Source organism: Temnothorax americanus, unplaced genomic scaffold, assembly GCF_048541705.1.
Source record: "Temnothorax americanus isolate GAGA-0224 unplaced genomic scaffold, ASM4854170v1 Scaffold7, whole genome shotgun sequence".
In the NCBI taxonomy this organism is placed as follows: domain Eukaryota; kingdom Metazoa; phylum Arthropoda; class Insecta; order Hymenoptera; family Formicidae; genus Temnothorax; species Temnothorax americanus.
Window position 1 is genome coordinate 2,912,687 of NW_027509792.1, and position 19,949 is coordinate 2,932,635.

At 38.9% G+C, this 19,949-nt stretch overlaps 2 protein-coding genes across 2 annotated transcripts in view; one reads left to right on the forward strand and one right to left on the reverse strand.

The window, feature by feature from the left end:
- Nucleotides 1-8,885, reverse strand: part of LOC143906272 (lachesin) — a 50,955-nt gene extending 42,070 nt beyond the window's left edge. Inside the window, exons 1-2 of the mRNA XM_077422236.1 lie at nucleotides 8,573-8,885; nucleotides 1,821-1,954 (exon numbers count right to left, since the gene is read on the reverse strand). Of these exons, the coding sequence (XP_077278362.1) occupies nucleotides 1,821-1,953 (133 nt within the window). The 5' untranslated portion in view covers nucleotide 1,954; nucleotides 8,573-8,885. The remainder of the gene's footprint in view (nucleotides 1-1,820; nucleotides 1,955-8,572) is intronic.
- The window catches only part of Pygo (pygopus family PHD finger), an 87,499-nt gene that overhangs the window by 22,849 nt on the left and 44,701 nt on the right, over nucleotides 1-19,949 (forward strand). The window lies entirely within an intron of this gene.

The following is a 19,949-nucleotide window of genomic DNA, read 5'->3' on the forward strand; positions in this document are numbered from 1 at the left end:
CTGACGATTAGCTTTATGAAGTATCGCGATAGCGATAATGCGCTCCCGACTGTAGAAATCGCGAAAGAGGGAAAAAAATGAAGGTGGATCCGACGAGTTTGTAAGCCGCGATTTCTGAACAATCCGCAAAAATAAACGAGCGTGAAATCTGCATGCATCGAGTTTACTCCGCAAACTTGCACTGCTATATCCAACACCAGTTATACTCTTTGAAATATTTTACGAGCTTTACGAGTTTATGACATGTATTTCCCCATTAAATTAAAGTATTTGAGTTTACACGCTGATAATTACGCATGGTTTTCAGAGATTATATACGGTAGATCGATGCATGATCAAAAATGAAGAGACAGAAGTCCTTTGGGGAATTTGCGAAAAGCTGATTATATTATCCGGTTGTTTGTAATACGAAAAACGTAACTGCATTTTGCATTACATTTGTAGTAATATAAATGAAAGTAATTTTCCTCTATAATTTTTTATATATTCAGTGCATAAAGTTTTACTATATACCAAGCTCTGAAAAAACTCATGCAGTTGAATAAATAGTAAATTTTCGTGTGACTGCGTGCCGTGATGAAAATTAAATTAGTCTTGATACACTTCCTGTTTGTTTAAACGGAAAGCTGATTTAAGCCGTTTAAACCACGCTGTGTCGGATCGAGATTTGCGTGAGGAAATTTTTCTCCTTTTCTTTGCCAAACATTATCGGGCTCTGTGATAAAGGCAACGTATCGCTGGTGCAACACCGTATAAATCTACCACGTATAGATAATATTTCACAATGCATTATTCAGATTTTTCACAAAGCTTTATATGCTCCGCGGGGAAACCCTTCAGACGTCGCGGAGTGGATACCGGCTCGTGTAGGAAACACGTGACGTTACGGCATTTATTTACGAGTCGGCACGCAACACGAAGTGATTCCTTTTACCCCGATTATTGCCGGTCAAATACCCCGATCATCGACACGAGAGAAACACGCGATCTTATCAAATAATTGAAAAGCTGCACCGACGCACTTTAGAGGGGATAACCTCCGTATCACCGTTATCATGATTGTAAAGAAACGAAATTATGATTCGCACGTTAAGTTAAATATTTGGAAAATCGAGTTCTATCTTGTTTTATATAAGAATTAAATTTCAATAGTGATTGTAGGAGAATTATTTAATGTTCAAAAAATTTGTTGAGAAGAATTATTTAATATATTTAAAAAATCCCCTAAATTATCTCTATTATCGAAACTTATTAAACGAATATGACGGTGTTTGTTATTTACATAATTTGTGAAAAAAAACGAGCATAAATATTAATATATTAAAAATTTCAAACATAAATTAAATAAATTGTATTTTTAGTAATCTATATACGAATGAGACGTGCTGAAATGATAATAATATTTTATTTGTTTCTACTTTTATGTCGCAAATCAATATCAATTAGCATATTATGTCAAGTAACGGGAGATAATTTGTACTCGCGTCGAATATAAACTGTAATTTAAGCAGGATACATTTTAGTACAAGGAATAATCTTGCGAACCCTGCTGTATGTTAAGTCGAAAGATATTCGAGGGGAGGAATCCTCCGAACATTTACCAATGTTTATTGGACGGGACCGAGGGTAAAAGATACTTGAAGCGAGAGACGCGAGTGTCCTTTATTTTTCTGACGGTAATACGGGATATTTGCTCGCTCGCATTCCTCGGCACGTGCCATTAACGCTGACGAGAATTTCCGTCTGCGCGACGCGGAAAAGAGCGAGAAAAGGAAAAACCAGCTGGCAATATGCAGATGAGTATATATACGGGTATGTACCTGATAGCGTCGGATTCGTCGCGGACGAGGAGCCGTCTTGGCGCATGGCGTCACTGGTAATTGCCGTTCCGCCGAGATTGGTGCTGTAGTCTTCGAGAAGTACGCAGCACAGTAATAGCCGTGCCACTCTCATTCTGAAAAGAACGAAAGAAAAGCTTGAACGAGAATAACAAACCATTGCGTTCTCTGTCAACCCGCGCGTTTCGTCTCTCTCTCTCTCTTTCTCTCTCTTTCTCTCTCTCTCTCTCTCTCTCTCTCTCTCCCTCTCTCTCTCCTTCTCTCTCTCTCTTTCTGTTTCTCTTCTTACATCTTGGACTTTACTACAAAGAAATACGAGAAAATTTTCCGACGTTTATTGCACTTTGGATACGATTAACCCACGATAATTGTTGCAAGGTGCAATGTACAATAACGTGAGATATTATGGTGCATTCTGATTAATACTCCAAATGTACGATAATTAATTAATTAATTAATTAATCATGAAAATACAAAATGAATTGAAGCCGCAGGATAATAGCATACTCGCGTAATGTTTGCGAATTGTGCCAAAATATTTGAATGTGTGTATTGAAACAAGCAATTGTTATTTAAAGATATATTAAAACACAGTGCTTTATATTACACAACATATTATGTTTCCGGAATATTGAAACCTTAATTACAATTATTAGAGCTAAAGTTGGTTATATCAGCAATGTGTGTGCGAGAGATGTATAATGTTGTTGAAATTATTGGAGATGCTATAGTGCAGCTTTTGTATTTTTACGTAAAACTTGAAAAATATTTTTTCCGCTGTTGTATCGATTTATACGTCAAAAAGCCAATTTTGGAACAATTAGCAAAACAACATTTTATTGATGATGATGATACTTGAAAAAGCCCAGTTTTGAAAATCTCACTTAAATGGATACAGTGCATCTCGTCCGTCTCAATATATCTCACAGTGTCTCGCTATGTCTTTTATATCTATGTCGTTGAATTTTATATTTTATTATTTTATATTATTTCGAACAAAATGTACAGATAAATGGATAGGGAAGAAATAAAATTTAAGATTAATGTTAAGAAATAAACTTTAATCTTAATATTTATTTATTAATTCAAGATAATAGAATTCCTTCCCTATTTGCATTTTGTAAAATCTCTTAGGAGAATATTAAGCTATCAGGAAAATATGCGCGATATTAATGATAAACAGTTTTATTGTATATCATGATATGAAACAATAATGAAAGAAAAAGGAAAAGTGCCAAAATAATAATGACGGAAATACTCTTGAGGTTAAGAGAACGGAAAGATTTCTAACAAGATACACATAAACTAAAAACTATATACTATAAACTAAAGTAAAGGAAAGTAAACGACTCTCTTAATCGGCCGTGCCTATCGCGAGAAAACGAAGCTTTCCGGGATTGAGGCCACCCCTAGCTGCTCTCGAACCGCCGAAGGCGGTGGTGGGTGAACCGGTTAACGTGTTGCAAGAACTTTCTTTTCGTTCCCGCGCCGTACTCTCTTTCTCTCGTTCGTGTGTATTTTTTTTTTTTTTTTTTTTTTTACGTTTTGCGCGCTTCTCCTTGTCTCCTTCCTCGATCGATACATTTGTCAAGCGACGTATAAACGCCACTAAGTTTACGGCAATTCCACGTAATGTACGAGGAGAATCGACCGTCAAAGTGTTTTGCCGGACTTGGGTCGTACATCCTGGATGCTGCGACGCGGTCGTTCGTTGGTCGTCGCCCTTCGGGGAAACACGCGCGGGACAACTACCCTTTACGCCATCTCGTAAATAACTATCTCGGCCGTTTAGCGGCGGAGATTTCAGTCCGCATATACGAGGCGGAATTTAGCGCTCCTCTTGGCCGCGTTATACTACGCCGCGCTTATACGCCGAGTAACTACTCATTTTTATTTACGACAGGACCAAATGAAAACCCCTCTTGGTCCTGTCTCGCGCCGACTCGCTCATTACCCCTCGCCTTTTCACGGGTCTACCCTTTTTTTTCCTCTGGCTCATCGTCACTCCACCGTCCTTCTCCTGGCACGCCAATGTCAGATTATGAGCTCTTTGTCCCATCACGCTTACGTGTGATCGATGGTCCTTGCGAGCCGGACGAAGGGAAAGATTTTCCGGCGAGAGCGTCGTGATTTTTTTGAGAGATTGAGGTTAAAGAGGAGAGATATCCGAGATATCATATACCCGCTGATTGCTTGTGTCACTTTTGTATCGCGCGAAAATACTCTTATTTTCGAATATCACGGACGTTTCGCCACTATCACTCGCCGCCGCCGCCACCTTTTCCTCTGGCTCTTAATTTCGGCCTCACTTCCCGACCGGTACTTCCCCGGGGTTCTTTTACCTCTCCAGTCTTTAGAAGCAGCTTCTCCACTTGCAATTTTATCTGATGAAAGCCAAGGGAAAAACCCGGGGCCAAGCTGTTGAGTCCGAGTTTAGTTCCCCGGCCGGGCGAATATCTCCCTGGCGTTCGGTTATCTGCCTGTAAAAAAATATTTTGAACCGAGATTCTATTTCTATCTGGCTGACGCACGGTCTTTCTTCCGCCTTCTCGCGCACTCGAATTTAATCCTCGGCAGCTTGTCGTAAAGTAAAAATCATGACGTATCGATCGCGATCGATCTCTTGATGCCCGATAAATTCAGGCGTCTTGTACCATCCAGCCTTGTCGGGGAGGCGTCTGCTCTTTTTATTCTATCCTTTTATTTTATGAATCCGACAATACGGACGGAGTACTTTCACGTTCCATCTGAGGATCGCACATATATCTTCGCGGCATCTCGATTCGATAAGATACGGCAGAGAGAAATCCGGGACCGCGCGCGCCCCGAAGAGGCGCTTGATTTATTCGAGTACGGCGAAAATCTTTTATTCCTCAATTATCGTCGCGTGAAAATATTTTAATCCGCCTCACGGAGTTTAATTCTCGCTCCATTTCCGCTGCTGTAATTTCTACGGCTCGATTTCTCTCGTCTCTTTCTCTCTTTCTCTTTCTCTCCCCTCTTTCTCTCTCTCTCCTCCTCTCCCACCCCTCTTTTCATTGAAAATATTTTTCCTATTATCCATCCTCCGGATGCCTCGTGTCTCTTCGATCGGATGCCATTATTCTCATACGCCTTTGTTGAATTTATTACCCCGGCTCATCATTACTCGCTGCATTACCGGAATCGCTTCTGTCGTTTAATCATCTAATCTTTCTTTCTCTTGTTTGCTTATTTCCGACGTCGTAATATCGGACGCTACCTACTACAGAGGTAATTTTTTACGAGGTGTGAATAAGTAAAAGCGCGCGCTTATAAATCTGATTTTTGCCATTATCGTGAGTCACCCGCCGCGAAGAGATTGGCAATATCAACATCCATAAAGACGATCTTGCACAAGTAATATTCCGTACTCTTATACTCTCTTAAGCCGCGTTTACCGCGGCCCGGATGTTTGCCGACAAACAATCGCCGCGAGAAAAAGAGAGTATCAGGCGAATGTTACCGCTAAGCCGGAATACCAATCGGTCCTGCTATGCGGTGCAGCGCGATAGAAACCGCGTTCGGGAAAATGCTAAAATCCTAGAAACGCTAACAATAAGCGAAAAACACGAACCCCACGGAGATTTATACGCGACCAAATTTTCCTCCCGCGAACGTAAATTCACTCCTCGCTGTGGAATAATGACTGTGAAAGTTTCTTGTTCTCGTTTCACTGCGGAATTTCAGGATTTTCCGAAAAAAAGGATTAGCGCAAGCGAGAAGCCTGGTACATACGTTTCTTCTAAGTCTTTTATTCAACATGTTAAAAAAAACTATTAAAATTAAAGCTGAAGGAAGACAGACAGAGAGAGAGAGAGAGAGAGAGAGAGAATTATTAGAAAAAATGGGGTATTTTTAAATTTTGTCTGAAAACTAGATATGTATTGCCAGTTTTTGTAACATATTTGTTTTATCATATTAAGTTCTTCTAATTTATGAAAGCATCGAGTCACATTTGTATTTGGCGCAGATATAATATAAAATTACAATATATAAATTAAATTTGATATCTTTTTTAGCTTTGAATGTAATTCAAGCCGAAATACTGTGTCAATGTATTTCATTTAAATCTTAACTAATTACTAAAATTTTATCGGAGATAAAATTAGAAAGAGTGAAATTTCTTTGCTGCAATACATCCATTAATTCTTCGAAAGTAAAGTGACAATTATATATACAACATATATTGTTTTGATTTCTTATTTTCTTATAAAGAATATATCTCATAGAAGATTTATTCACAAACTCTTTTTTTTGTATAAATTTCTATTTATTTCTAAACTTCAACTTAAAATTCCTCTATATCGTATTTTCACACGAACAGTTTCGTGTCATGATCAATACCAAGAGATTGGCAGAATACATAACGATCGTTATAAAATATGATGAAATGGCAACGTATACGTGAAACACGCGGGAGACGCTAACCCGAAGTGACATTGATCTCTATCGCTCGATCGAATAGAAAATATAAAAAAATGATGTACGACGAAAGAATTTACTGGCGTAGTCGGCGGGCTTAAACTGTCGTTCCCTAATAGTCGTTCTCTTCAGCCCGTCTCGTCGATTCCCGTTCGACGAATTGATCGGTGCCAGCCGAAAATCGTATCCAAGCTGAGTTAATCGCGTCCGAAACGACGTTGCGAAAAAACTCCCGAGCGACCGATCAATTTACGGACAGACTTTATCTCGGGCAGGGTTCTCAATAATCTTTTTTCTTATGATAATACATCCCACCCCCACATCGCCAAATGGAGCAGATTTGATTCCACCCTGCGCAAGGAATCTCCGTGATCCGCGATTCCTCATACTGACGACGTTATATCACTCTGAGTGATTTATTCCGGCTATCGCATCGCACCGAATCGCCCTCTCCCTCTTTCTGCCTCTCTTCCATATAAACGCGAAGAATAATTTCAGCCAGCATAATACCACGGATGGACATATGTCTGCTTTATGAGTGACCGGTATTGTGCGGAAATGAATTAATTCGGATATCACGTAAATCGTGCATAAACATCATTTCATCTGAATAGAATTGCTCTAAACGTTCTACGACGGTGAATTCGTATAATCACGTCGCTATGCGATATTTAGTTTCTCATGAGAGAACATTGAAATGAAATTTCGGTATGTTCGGTATATAAAAGAAAGTATTTATAGAAATATATTTAATATTCATAGCGGATATATATATATATATATATATATATATATATATGTTATCTGACAATGGAAATTTTTTAAATAATTTTTCGAAAAATCTATTGTAATTTTATTATAAGAAATATCTATATTTCATATTTTCTTCTATATCGAAAATGTTAATATCATAATTTTATTACAAAAGAATTCTTATTTCTTTCTGTATCAGAAATGTTAATATAATACATTTTATTTTGACAAAGCGAATTTTAATATTTTCTTTACGATTAATCTTGCTTTTTCCAAATGTGCAGTATTTTTCCTTGCTTCTTTCGATTTATCTAGATAGATGCCATATATTTTTCCTTCCAAGACTGAGGAGATATGAACGAATGCATTTTTAATGTCCATATACGAACAGTTCGATAATGGATGTATTTCTGCAATGCGCAGTGTCATGGTTGAAAACTGATCTCTTCTGAATAAAAATTATAAAATATTAATTCTTAAAAATACGGATGAGTTTTACGTATTATTTTATATATATGTACAAATTGATAAACAAATTTTATATTTTTTAAATAATTTTATATTTACTTTTTAACATACTATAATTTTAATTTGCAAAATAGTTATCAGGATGTTCAAATACTTATACATACTTATGTAATACCTATGAGGATTAATCTTTCAGAGATTATCAAGAAATAAGAAATGGAATTTAATTATATTTACGAGAAAGAGTTTTGTATATAAAGATATAACATATTAATTATTCAGAAACATTATTCTATTCTAAATTTACTTTAAATTAGCAATTAAGTTCGCGCTCGTTTCTGAAGTATAAATTAATCGAAATCATTAGTATAGTCATCAGATGTATTGACTTGTAGACTTTGCCTCGTAAAACTGCATCGTATATAAACACATTTTTATTTGCGCGCATACTCCCTTCTGTCTGTATACGAGAAACACGTTCGGTATGCGACTCGTATAATGGACATGGAGGGAGGGAAAAGAGAATATCTAAGCTCTCTTTCTCTCTCTCTCTCTCTCTCTTTCTCTTTTTTTCTGCAGCATCCACGCATAACGTGAAATATAGCGCAATAACTCACTGCGTGCGTAACTGCGTAAAGTGCTCTAAAACGTCCTTTTAACAATATTGTTTACGTTAACGTTGGAGTAACGCCGGTTTTACGCATACTCGCGTCGATTTTTATTTGAGATCTCGGCTGCCATGTTCAGCGCCGGAGCAACTTATCACGCAAAAAAGAACGCAACTACACTACAACTGCACCGTGGCGAGCTAACGTGAGCATATCTCTTCCCTCTCCTGTCTTTTACTTCAACCTTGCACATAGTGCGTCGTCCAAATTACAAAGACCACTCCGCATCCGTGTTAACAATGGACTGTTATCTACATGTCAAACTCACTCCGGTTGAACCAAAGGGATTCAAATCCTCGAGCGTGATATCACCGTTTGACGGAAGATGTGTGTAAAAATAAATTAATTTCACTGTTAACTCGAACGAAAAAAAAAATTAATAATTTCATCGAGGAATATTACCTCGCGAAGAAAGTGTAGCATTATACTGGCAAGAGTGTGACACGGCGCGCCATATACGCGCGTAAATTTCTTTTTTTTTCCGCTCCTTCGTTCGCGCACTTTTTCTCTCTTTCCCTCCTCAAGTGGACCCGCGAATTTTGCACGTTTTTCAGCGGAGTCTCACCCGCACGATCGTGAGCGCCGCGCGCGCGGCAAAACTACACCTCCGTCGACGGACGCATTCCCGGGCGTCGGGACGCGTGTACTGACTGCGTCGAGCTGGTCGCGCCGTCGAGCGAGTCGAGAGAGCGGCGTCGGGACGCTCGTCGTAACGGGACGCGCTCGACTCGCATGGCGCAGGCCCGCAGGACTATACGGTATCGCTTTTCTTCTTTCCCACTGATTCTCCTAGCTCTCTATCCTTTCCCTTTCCCCCTTCTCCCTGCCCCTCTCTCTCTCTCTCTTGTCTCTCCTTATCTCTCTTTCTCTCTCGTCCTATCGTTCGCGCCGTTGGATATAATATTCAATTTATTATGTAACTTTGATACATGCGCGGACCGCCGCGCCGGAAAAGTGGGAGGCGCGAATGTACGGCAGCCACAGGCTACCGGCTCTCTTTCCGGGGAGAAATAAAATGAGGAAAATATGAGAGAGACGAGAGAAAGAAAGAGAAGTGCGAAAGGACGAGGGAACGAGGTTGCAGCGGCGGAGGCGGGACGTGATGGTGAGGAGGAGAGAACGGACGGAATCGGCAGCGTTCCGCTCGAGGGTGAATTGTCGAGATATTGTCGATCGGGCAGCTCGCTCCTCGATAAAGCGCCTCGGTCAAAACGTCCTCCTTTTTGGTGCTCGACCGGCTGACGAGCGGGAAAAAGAGTGCCCGGGACTGAAGTGCCGATCGCTATGTCAAAGACGAGGGAATGAGGAAAAAGCACGACGTTGACGAGAACGACGACGACGCCGACGATGCCGACGATGCGCCGAGGGGATCGAACCGAACCGGATCCCCGGCGATTGTGCGGATTTGTTCGTGCATGTTCGCTTTTTTGCTAATTGTTGACAAATGAGACGTCGTTAGTATTCAGATTTAATCTCGAGAGATAACATGACGCCTTTATCGCGATTGATGTATCTGGAATTTCCGCAGAAATGACTGATTTGCACAGAGTATCAATTTGGGTTTAGCGAACCCACGGAGCTCAATACACTGCAGACATTCTCGTCATTTACACCTGTACACGGTTTCCACAGTAATGGCGCAATAAGCATTTGAGAAAGAATGGAAGCAAGACACAATTTAAGGATAATAAAAAGAACAAGAATTAAAAAAACCGACTTACGTATTTAATCTAGACGAAGCAACACATAGCGAAAACTGAAATTCATTTTTTATACATTCTGTAATTAAAGAAAAACAATTAAGATATGTCTAGGATAGAAAACCGAGAGAAATTCGATTGTTATTTCAATAATCACGGTTAATCATTTGTAATAGTAATAAAAAAGTAATTTAAATTTAGATATTGTGTAAAATATAGATATCAATCTGATAATTGGAATTTATACATAGAGTATTTTTTATTGAAAATTCTAAAATGTCTCTTAAGAGCTTTAAAGATAGAAAAGGTTGAATTGTATCGTGGAAAAAACTGCCTTTTTAAAAGGATGACATAATCGCGTAATGTTATATCTGTAATAAACTTTAAGATATGCCATCTCGGAGGCAAAGTAGCTTGCATATCGCGAACTTTTGTTCTATCTTTCATCGTAATGAAAATTTTACTGCAAGTCCGTCGAATCGGAAATTTGTTTAGCGGGAGCCAGGCTAAAGGTAAAGATAATATAATTAGCTACTCGCTCAGCTTATTAAAAGTTGCTTTAAGAAGCTGCCAAGATATCACGAGATACTTACTTTTAATTCATGACAGCCACCGCTCGTTGAGAGATTGTTTCAATCGAAATTATGTGGAAAAGAGAATAAACGTTATATTCTTGAAATATCCGACTTGCACATTTTTTCAAAAGGTACGAGTATATTTTCTGGACAATCTCACGCAAAGTTAATTGATCGTGGCGGTAAAATAATTATTTTTTTCCTATAAATCTTATCTATATCTTATCTTAAATTATGTATCTCGCAAATTAGTTTTTTTTTTTTTAATTCAACTCTGTGGACAGGTACTGTAAAAAAGTCCGAAGAAAGAATTTAATAAATATCATCAATAATTAATAACATTTTAAATAATTAATTATATTTTGCCTTCTTTATCAATTTTTGTATTAACTCTAGCTAACTCCCCATACTTATTTTCGAGTTCTTAATTTGCCACACTCCGGTCCGTGAGACCGCTCGATTTTGTCGCATTGTTATTTTTATTCTAATTAATATTTTTAAGCTTGTATATACAGTAGAAATTGAAAATACAAACTCTGAATAAGATGTTTATGATAATATCAGGTCAAGAAAATAATTTGAATTTAAACTGATTGAACTTATTATAAGGAAACTAGAAAATTATATTATTATGTGAAAACTAGAAAACCGAAAAACGTTCGGCGGTCCACTGGACCGGAGTGTAGCGAGCTAGGGTTAATAATATAATTGACATAAACGATATTTTTACTCGATCACGAAAATTTTTTTTTACATTATAAAATAGAACTAAGTTTAATTCGTAAAATAATAGATACTTAACATCTTAATGTTAAATATACATTATTTAATACATTATTAATTATTTTACATTTTTAATATATTTAGATGTTAAAATATTTTATATATTAAATTTATTAACAATCTAATACTCAACTTTTAAGAACATTTTTAAATACATTTCAATTACCAACACTGCCGTCCGTGATGTGGAAACTAACAAATAAGCTAATTGAAATAGACACTTCTCGATGATGAAATTATACATACGGATTAGTTAGAAGCCCGAGAGTACTTCTCGTAGGTGTAGTACAAGACGTCGAGGGCGCATGAAAAATCGCGAAAATTTTTTCTAATATCTCGTAACACGAGGCGCGCCGAGGTACAAAGGCGCACACTTGCGAGGCGTAAGGCCGGAATTTATGAGAGAAGAACATTCCCGGGGATAGTGCCGCGGCCTCCTTCTCGGGCGGCTCCTCAATTATGACAGTGAGAAAAAGTACACATTAAGGGGATTGCCCGGGGGCGGCTGAAGCAAGCACATGCATAGCGCGCTACAAAATTGCCGCTTAAGCTGCAGTGGGCGGTGATAAATGTAGAAAGGTTAGAAGCACGTTTTGACGTGGGGAAAAAAAAGGAAAATAAGAAATAAGAAAGAGAGGGAGAAGGAGGAAGAGAGCGAGTTCACCGCAAAGCTCGATGTGCTTATTAAAAGAAAGGCGAGCTGATGAAGTGCAGCCCAGCGTCTCTCCCTCTTTCTACTCCTTTCTCTCTTTTTCTCTTTCTCCCTTTCTCTCTCTTTCGCGTCTTCTCCCCACGCGGTGGTTGTTTCGTGATGAAGGGACGCAACGAGATTAACCGTATTCATTCGCGATGCTCGTTTCCCTCGTTTGGTGGAGGTTGATAATTTTTTAGGTCGCGCTCCTCAATCATAAATCCATTAAAAACCTAACAACCAGCGGAGCGCCGTGCGCACGAGTGCATCTGTACATGTACTTCTGTGTAGTGGCGCGGGTAGTGTGACAAATGCATTAACTTTTAATAGGGGCCCTCTCCGCGGGCGGGAACAATGCTTCGAACTGATTTAACGTCGGCAATAATTGGACGCTCGATATCAGGAGTAACGGCCAACTTTTTCGCCGACTGATTGAATATTAGCGGTGGACGCGTTCTCGTTCGCGGAAGACGGGGGCAGGACGGGACCAGCGCTACATAGCGCTGGTAATTATCGAAAAAACATACTGCAACCTCAGCCTCAATTTGACCGAGAGTAATGGCTCGTTACTTCGGAAACGACGCTTCGGAAGTCCCGCGCGAGACCCGGAAGCACGAACGATGCGGGCTGCGTCGTTATGCAACGACGATTCACTCCTCTGTATTTGACAAGCGTGTGGATTTAAGTCTAAAGAGAAATTTTTCAACTAGAAGCCTGTCATTCAGAATTATGAACGCATACTTTCGATGTAAATTAATAAGACACGGATAAATTCGATCGATATTTTTTATTCAGAGCGAAATTGTTGAAGTAATATAAAAGTCCTTCCTTTATTAAAGTAGGTTTTGAAGATATAATTTTTTATTGTTTTACTTAAGAGTTTTTGGTTAAATTTGCCTTGTTCTAACTTGTTGCAATTTGTACAACTTGTTTTGTATTTTGCACAGTTATTGATTGGAACGATATAAATATGTTATAAGATTAATAAATTCTCTCTTGCTTTGTTCTCTTTTGCTTTTCAACTACAAAAACACGGCATGTAATTATCTGCCTTCGCGGATGTTTTGCAAATTGCCAATACGTTAATGGATAACGCGAATAAAGAGAAGCGAAGTTCTTGCTTTTCTTTTATTTATCGAGAAAATGCTTCGAAGAATGAAGATATTGGATCGTATGAATAAACTGCAAGCAAGTGTCTGTGCCTTTATTCATCGAAGGAGAAATGCTTCGAGAAATACGAATGAAGATATTGGAGCATATGCTTATTTCTCGGAAGCAAAGCATTTCGTTCTCTATGAGTAAAGAAATTGTGGGGCGTGTTACATAAATATATTATCGGAAAAAGGCATTTACTATTGCAAAATGAACAATAATGTAAAATATGATATGTCGTATAAAACAACACTTATATTTATGAATATAATATAACATTTATTACAATGTAATACATAATTAATATAAATTAGCCCCAGGTATTTGTTGCGGTAACGATGATAAACAATACGCATTTACAAACGCATTGTTCAAGAGTCTCGAGCGTTATTGCCAGACAAGGGAATTTTCACAAATGCACCGCGTCTTTTTTCATTTTGATCCATGATCTAGGATCGCACGTGACACACATATTCAAACGTGTACGCATTAGTAAAGTTGATTGTCCGTTTCCAGCACAGAGACGACAGTGCGACATCGAGCCCTCATGCCTCGCAGACGAACTTTTGTTGAAGTCCAATATAGTTAACGAAATAGTGTAAGCGCTAAGCGCGGGTATACTGACCTGTTATATGATATTGCTAATGCGGAATATACGAAGCTAATTAATATTACAATGCGAATTTACGCCGCCAGTGCATTAAGCGTATCAATTTAGAGTTTAATTAGTTTGCTTTCAAGCAGCGTTCAGTTAAAGTGATTATAGATGACAGATGATATAACACTACTCCTTTCCAAACAGTAATGAAAACAATTATTTGCACGGATTAGGATGTACCTTTGTTTTATATTCTTTTAAACTAAACGCTCTCTTTTGTTTCTACACTGATTTAACTACTATGGTCAACAAATAAATTTTTGTTAGCACGCATTAATATAATTAACTTGTATACAGTTATAGGTATTATCGCAGTTATCTCGCTGACCGTCAATAGTTTTAACACACGCTGCGAACATTCTGTACGTTTTATTAAAAATATTCAGAATTTGTTTCCGCTATTGGAGAGGAAAAAATCAAACCACCTGGAAGCTCAGGTTCAGAATTCATTGTGTCTGTAAACCATCCAATTAAATGATTTTACAATTAATAAAATGACACGCGACATGCGAATGCGATCGCCGAAGCTGCAAACGCGTTACGCAATGTAACCGATTTTGATTACAGCTAAATTGAACTATATTTTGATTTTACTACCCGCAATATATCGGAAGCAATTACCACAAAGTTGAAAGCTATATTACTCAAAGTCCTTTTTTGCATGGCACATTAGTAAAACGATTAAATATATCAAATGATTGTAATAATAACAATTAAAATTATGGAAATAAAATTGGACATTATATTCGAAGCGTTCAAATATTTGAAAATCCTATAAATAATGTTGCTTTTCCTCTTTCGTTAATTATATTAAAGGGATGAAAAAATAGGGTAGAAAAGATTAATAAAGTAATTATATAATAAAATAATACAATAACGTACAGAGAAAGGAAATGATTGAAATTTGTGAGAAGAGTAAGAATGAAATTATTTTAGAGAGAAGGTATAGAAGAGATAAATAACAGAAAATGGACAATTGAGACACTTTTTGAAATTTATTTTATAGTTTATTACACGAGATCACGATATTTAAGTATATTGAAGGTAATACACAGTTCTACCATTGAGCAAAGTGAGTGTAAGTGTGTGTATATATGTATACATAGCTGCGATTACGTATCTAATACTATTATTGACTGTAATATATCGAGAACAGTATTATACCCGGATCGGTATTATATCGAGTTACTACTGCTACTGGAGAAAACTTATAGAAAATAATAGTCTTCAGAAATGTTCAAAGTTCAAATAGTGATAAAGCAGCATGTATAGCTGAAAAGATCGGAGGTTGCTTGCAAACTTTATTATAAAGCTGCGCACGATGTAAAACGATGGTAGCTAGATGTCTTCTTTTGTAACTTTGTTTAAGGAGCATAATATCTCGGCGGACTTTTGCGATCCGTAACAGCAAAAAGCTTGCAGCAGTAAAATGCTTTAACCTACTTTATAAACGCTAATTAAGTCCGAAACCTATTATATTCCTAATGAAAATTGAAAACAGTGAGGAAGGATTGTTTTTTGGCGGTGCCCTCAACTTTCGATTTGCTTCTCCCACGGCTCGTTAATATCATCCCATCTTTACGCGTCCTTCTCGCTTTACCACGCGATTCCGCGAAGATTACTAAAGTATTATCGAACACGCTGAAACGCGTGTTATATCACGTTTGATATCTGCAGCGCGGAGTGTGCGAAAAAAACATTCGCATGCGCATCAAATTAATTTCGATATTACATGTGTGCATGGAAACGCAGGCGGTATCGCGCCTCTCGTTGCGGGAGTACGTCCACCGAACTCAATAACAACGTCTGCTCGATCACGTTTGGAAAATAAAACGCGCGTGCGGAAGTGCCCGCTCATACAGCACAGTCCGAAAATATTTTCCCGTGCCCTCTGCATAAATCTGGGAGTGATTTATCTACTGCATTTAATATCGGATTTCATCACGTCCGCTCGCCGTTGATGACTTTCCAGCCAGCTTGCGATATGGTATGACCGCCGATACTGTGAAAGCGCATCGATGATTTTCTGATGATACGCCGACACCTCGGCATTGATATGCACTTCGATATTAGAAGTATCGACAGTTTATCTTTAAGAGTATAATAGTGAAAGCGGATATCCTTTATAAATCAATTAGGATACTATCTTGTAAATAGTTTCTCTTTCTGGAAAATATTTTAGAAACTATTCTCTACGACGTTTTCCAGAGAGAAAAGTTATTTATAGAGTTATACTATAGAATTATAATACGAGATTAACACTTATTTTCTCTTCTCCAGAAAGAAAAGTTATTTAGTTAATTTGTAACATTCGTGCTTCTTTGTAACAAGAGATACTACTTTTAATTTTTATCCGCAAACAGTTTCCACGCTCTGCATCCTCGGCGCATGTTTAAATTGTACACGAACTCTTGTGTGTACATACACACACACACACATACACAGGCACGTAAGTCTGATCTGTCGCAGAATCCTCGTGCGGAGGAAAGGAAGGATTGTGCACGCGCCGTTCCCCGCGCGAGCCCATCCGGAAAATGCGTTTACCTTTTCGCGCAACCTACTAATGCCGCCAAAATTCTACACACGCATATACAGCCGCGCATTTCCAAGTTATATGGATATGTATATAACGTATTTCATAAAATACGTGACTTCGCGTATTTTCGCCAGCTTATCTTCGCCACTGCACACGTCGCGTACACGTACAGACGTTCACAGCCACAGTTCTATCTCTCCAACCCGGAAATCTTAAGATAAAAGTTAATCCGCCACGTTTACACTGAACTTACGCTTCTCCATATGACTCCAATTGCACTCTTGATTATTGACAATACTAGAAGACACTTTTAGAGGCAATTTTCTTCGTTTAATAAATGTATGTTTCTACAGTTTCTACCAGTGTAGATAAACTTTAATTTTGGTTTAACATAATTTCTCATATCTTAATCTAATTTTTAGGACTAGAAAAAGACAGAAATTAAGTTAAATCTAAATTAAAGTTAATCTGCATTGATAGAAATTGACATAAGAAGGATAATAACCGAACAGATCAGGCGAACGAGCGCGAATAAACGGCAACAATATAACTTGCTTCAATGATTGTAAACACCGCCGGTAACACTCAACGTTGTTTGCATCCATTGAAGCGAATTGTTCATTCGCATTAGTTTACTTACAATTAGCCTGAAACGCGCCTTAAGATAGATAATTTTCTTTTCTACACTTAATGCGTATTTGCGCTTTATCGTAGAATTTTCAAATAACATTATATGTGCGCGTGTGAATAACGTACGAATGATGTGCGCTCGATCATGTATTAGCATCCAAGCTGATGTACGTTACGCGAACGTGTGCATTTACGCGGGCGAGTATGTGTGCCGCGAGTATGTGCGTAATGCGAGTCGATACGTCGGTACCCGTATCGTGTGCCGCGGCGACGACATGTGCATCGATGTGCATCGGTGGTGCGCGACGAACGACGTTAAATGTACCGGGTGCCGCTCCGAAATTTAGCTGCGCGAATAAGCCGCCGCGATAAAAAGACAATTCGACCGGGTGAGAGCTCGCCGTGCCGCAAGGCGATTTCTGGGAGACCGTAAAGCGACCGGGACATTTTCGCACCCTCCCATGACGGTTTTACGAGTGATTTCGCGACGGTATACGGTTACCTTAGTAACAGCAGAGACGAGGATTTTGTGGTTTTCAGAGAACACAGGGGTGTGGAGAGATCCGAACGGAATATTAATCGACTCGACGCCACACTGTGTTCTCCGCATCATCAAATAATGATGCATACATTGTATTTTCGACGGCGAATAATTTTTCTTTCGCAAAAAGCATCAAAATATGTTTTATCACGTTCAATCAAGAAAAAAATTTTTTATTGCGATCACACGAAAAATAAAGAATTTTGACAAATTGTACTTTGCCAATGCGAGTAGATGACAAAAATTTATTTAGCTAATTGAATATATCTCTATTCATAACTTTATATTCGCGAATCCAATCTTTTTGGACACCCCCTAAGAGGGATATTAACTGTCGCAAAATTGGATATTTCTGTCGTTAATTTAATTATGTCGGTTTGTTGATAAACGAACTACAGACAGATTTTTGTACGTAAATATAGAAATGGCAAAATCAAATTTTCTTTGAAATATCTATAATTACTGATGGTTACCGTTCGATTTACATATGGAGACACAAATAGGTTTTAACCCATTAAAAGTTGTGTGAATATTGATAGAAAGCTATATAATATGGATATTATTTTATTTACATATTCTCTCCATCATATATATTTCATTTTGTAAAATACCTACATGGTTGGCACAGGATTGTTAAATTTAATTTTTAAAATACCACTTTATATTACTCTGTGATAATATTATTAATATCTGCTTGTTTTCCTAAAACAAAAAATCGTAACGACATTATAAAGCAATTGCGAAAATTTCATACACGAGGGTTCTTATATAGTATTTCATTATTAATTTTTCTAGCACGAAAAGTTCGGGACTTTCTCTTCCTTTTTCGCAACAAGTTTTTAACAACCGGTTATTGCCAGCTTTTTATGAAAAATAAAGTGATGGTTTTTCTCATTTTACAATAACTGAACGAAAATTGGAAAGCAAGTAAGCCCCTGAATAAATAATGATACAAAGTGGCGAATGTAAGGAATAACAGAACTTCAAAGGAACTTTGTTTCAAGGCGACGAACTCACTTCCTTCGGCTGTTAAAAAGTCGGGGATTTTCGCGGACGGCGAATAATGCAAATGCACGTGCGTCAAATATTGGGGGGGGGGAGGAGACGGGTGAGATGATCATCGGGAAACGCGCGTTCCGAGCCCGGGGAAGATGCGTTCGAGCGTGCGCGCGCGCTACCGCGTGTGTTGATTTCTAAATGCATCCGTAATCCCGGTGAGAGATCGATGGTTTTAATCAAGAGAGTGTCTCCCCCGCCTGGAGCTCCGTCGCCCGGAGTAACTCTCTCCTCCGCATTCATTTTTAAAATAAAAAAAAATAACGCGCGCCCGCGCGTTTCGCGGTTCGGCGGCGACAAGGGAGAGACAAGCGGGGAGAGAAGGAGAAAAATACTCGCAGCCGCGACTGCCGCGAGTACCGTTTGTACGGGATTAATATGCGGCGACTTCGCCCCGGGGTCATACGTCCGCGTATTTCCCACCCGTCGACGCACATCGTCCCCGCGAACGAGGGAGCGAGCGGAACCCTTCTAGACCCGAGTTCCAGCAAACCCCGGTCTCGCCCAAACTATTCGTCTTGCGATAGATTTCCCATCCAACCCCACGAATCTTGTTCGAATTGAAGGGGAGCGATTCGAATGCGCGATCCGAATCAAATTAGATTATTGAGATTATCGATTCCGTAGAAATTGGTATGTTTAGATAAGTTATTTACTTCTCCCGATAGGTAAATTAAACTGCTTAAAAGCGTGTAAATTGGATTATCCAATGCGTTTCGTTAGTTTCCCCGCCCGATTATGGATGAAGGAATTTACGATTATAACATGACGATAACGGGGAAAGCTTTCGAATGCTTTCCGAATGCTAGATGGAAAAAGGCTTGTCGGGCGACATTCTCTCGAAGTGGAAATCACTGGTCTGATTTGAATATGCGGATATCACTCAACCCTGTCGGTCTACCGAGGGATTTTAGGGCCTGTATTTCGTGGCCTGTGTTTCGTTTGTGGTTCCCCGGATCCGGGAGAATAAGAAAATTGGATCGGGGTGGTGGGGCTCTTCTCTTTCCTTCCCGTCCGTCGAAATCACGCTCGGATCGATATATTAATGTATCCGATCGAACGACGCGTCTCCGCGCGAATGAGGACGCGCTTCTTCCTCTTCTCGTTTTTTTTTTTTTTTTTTTTTTTTTTTTTCATCTTTTTCTCCCCCCGTTGTCATTTCTTTTTCATCGCTACCGGGTGCCGCGTATTTACGCGTTGTTTTACAACGGGGCCGTAAAATTATCGGCGCTCATAACTCTCGTAGATAAAAGGGCTCTATCCTCGCGGTGGAATCTCCGAGCGGGCTTTGGATACGGGCGAGTACGGCGAAGTTATGAGTCCTCCGGGGGTTTTAGCTCGTCACGCTCGTTCCCCCCTCCTTCTTTCTTTCTTTCTCCCCTACCTCTCGCTGGAAACGTGACAATTGTCTCTCGTAATAATTGAATACTTTAATTACGTTAATTAAATAAGAAATC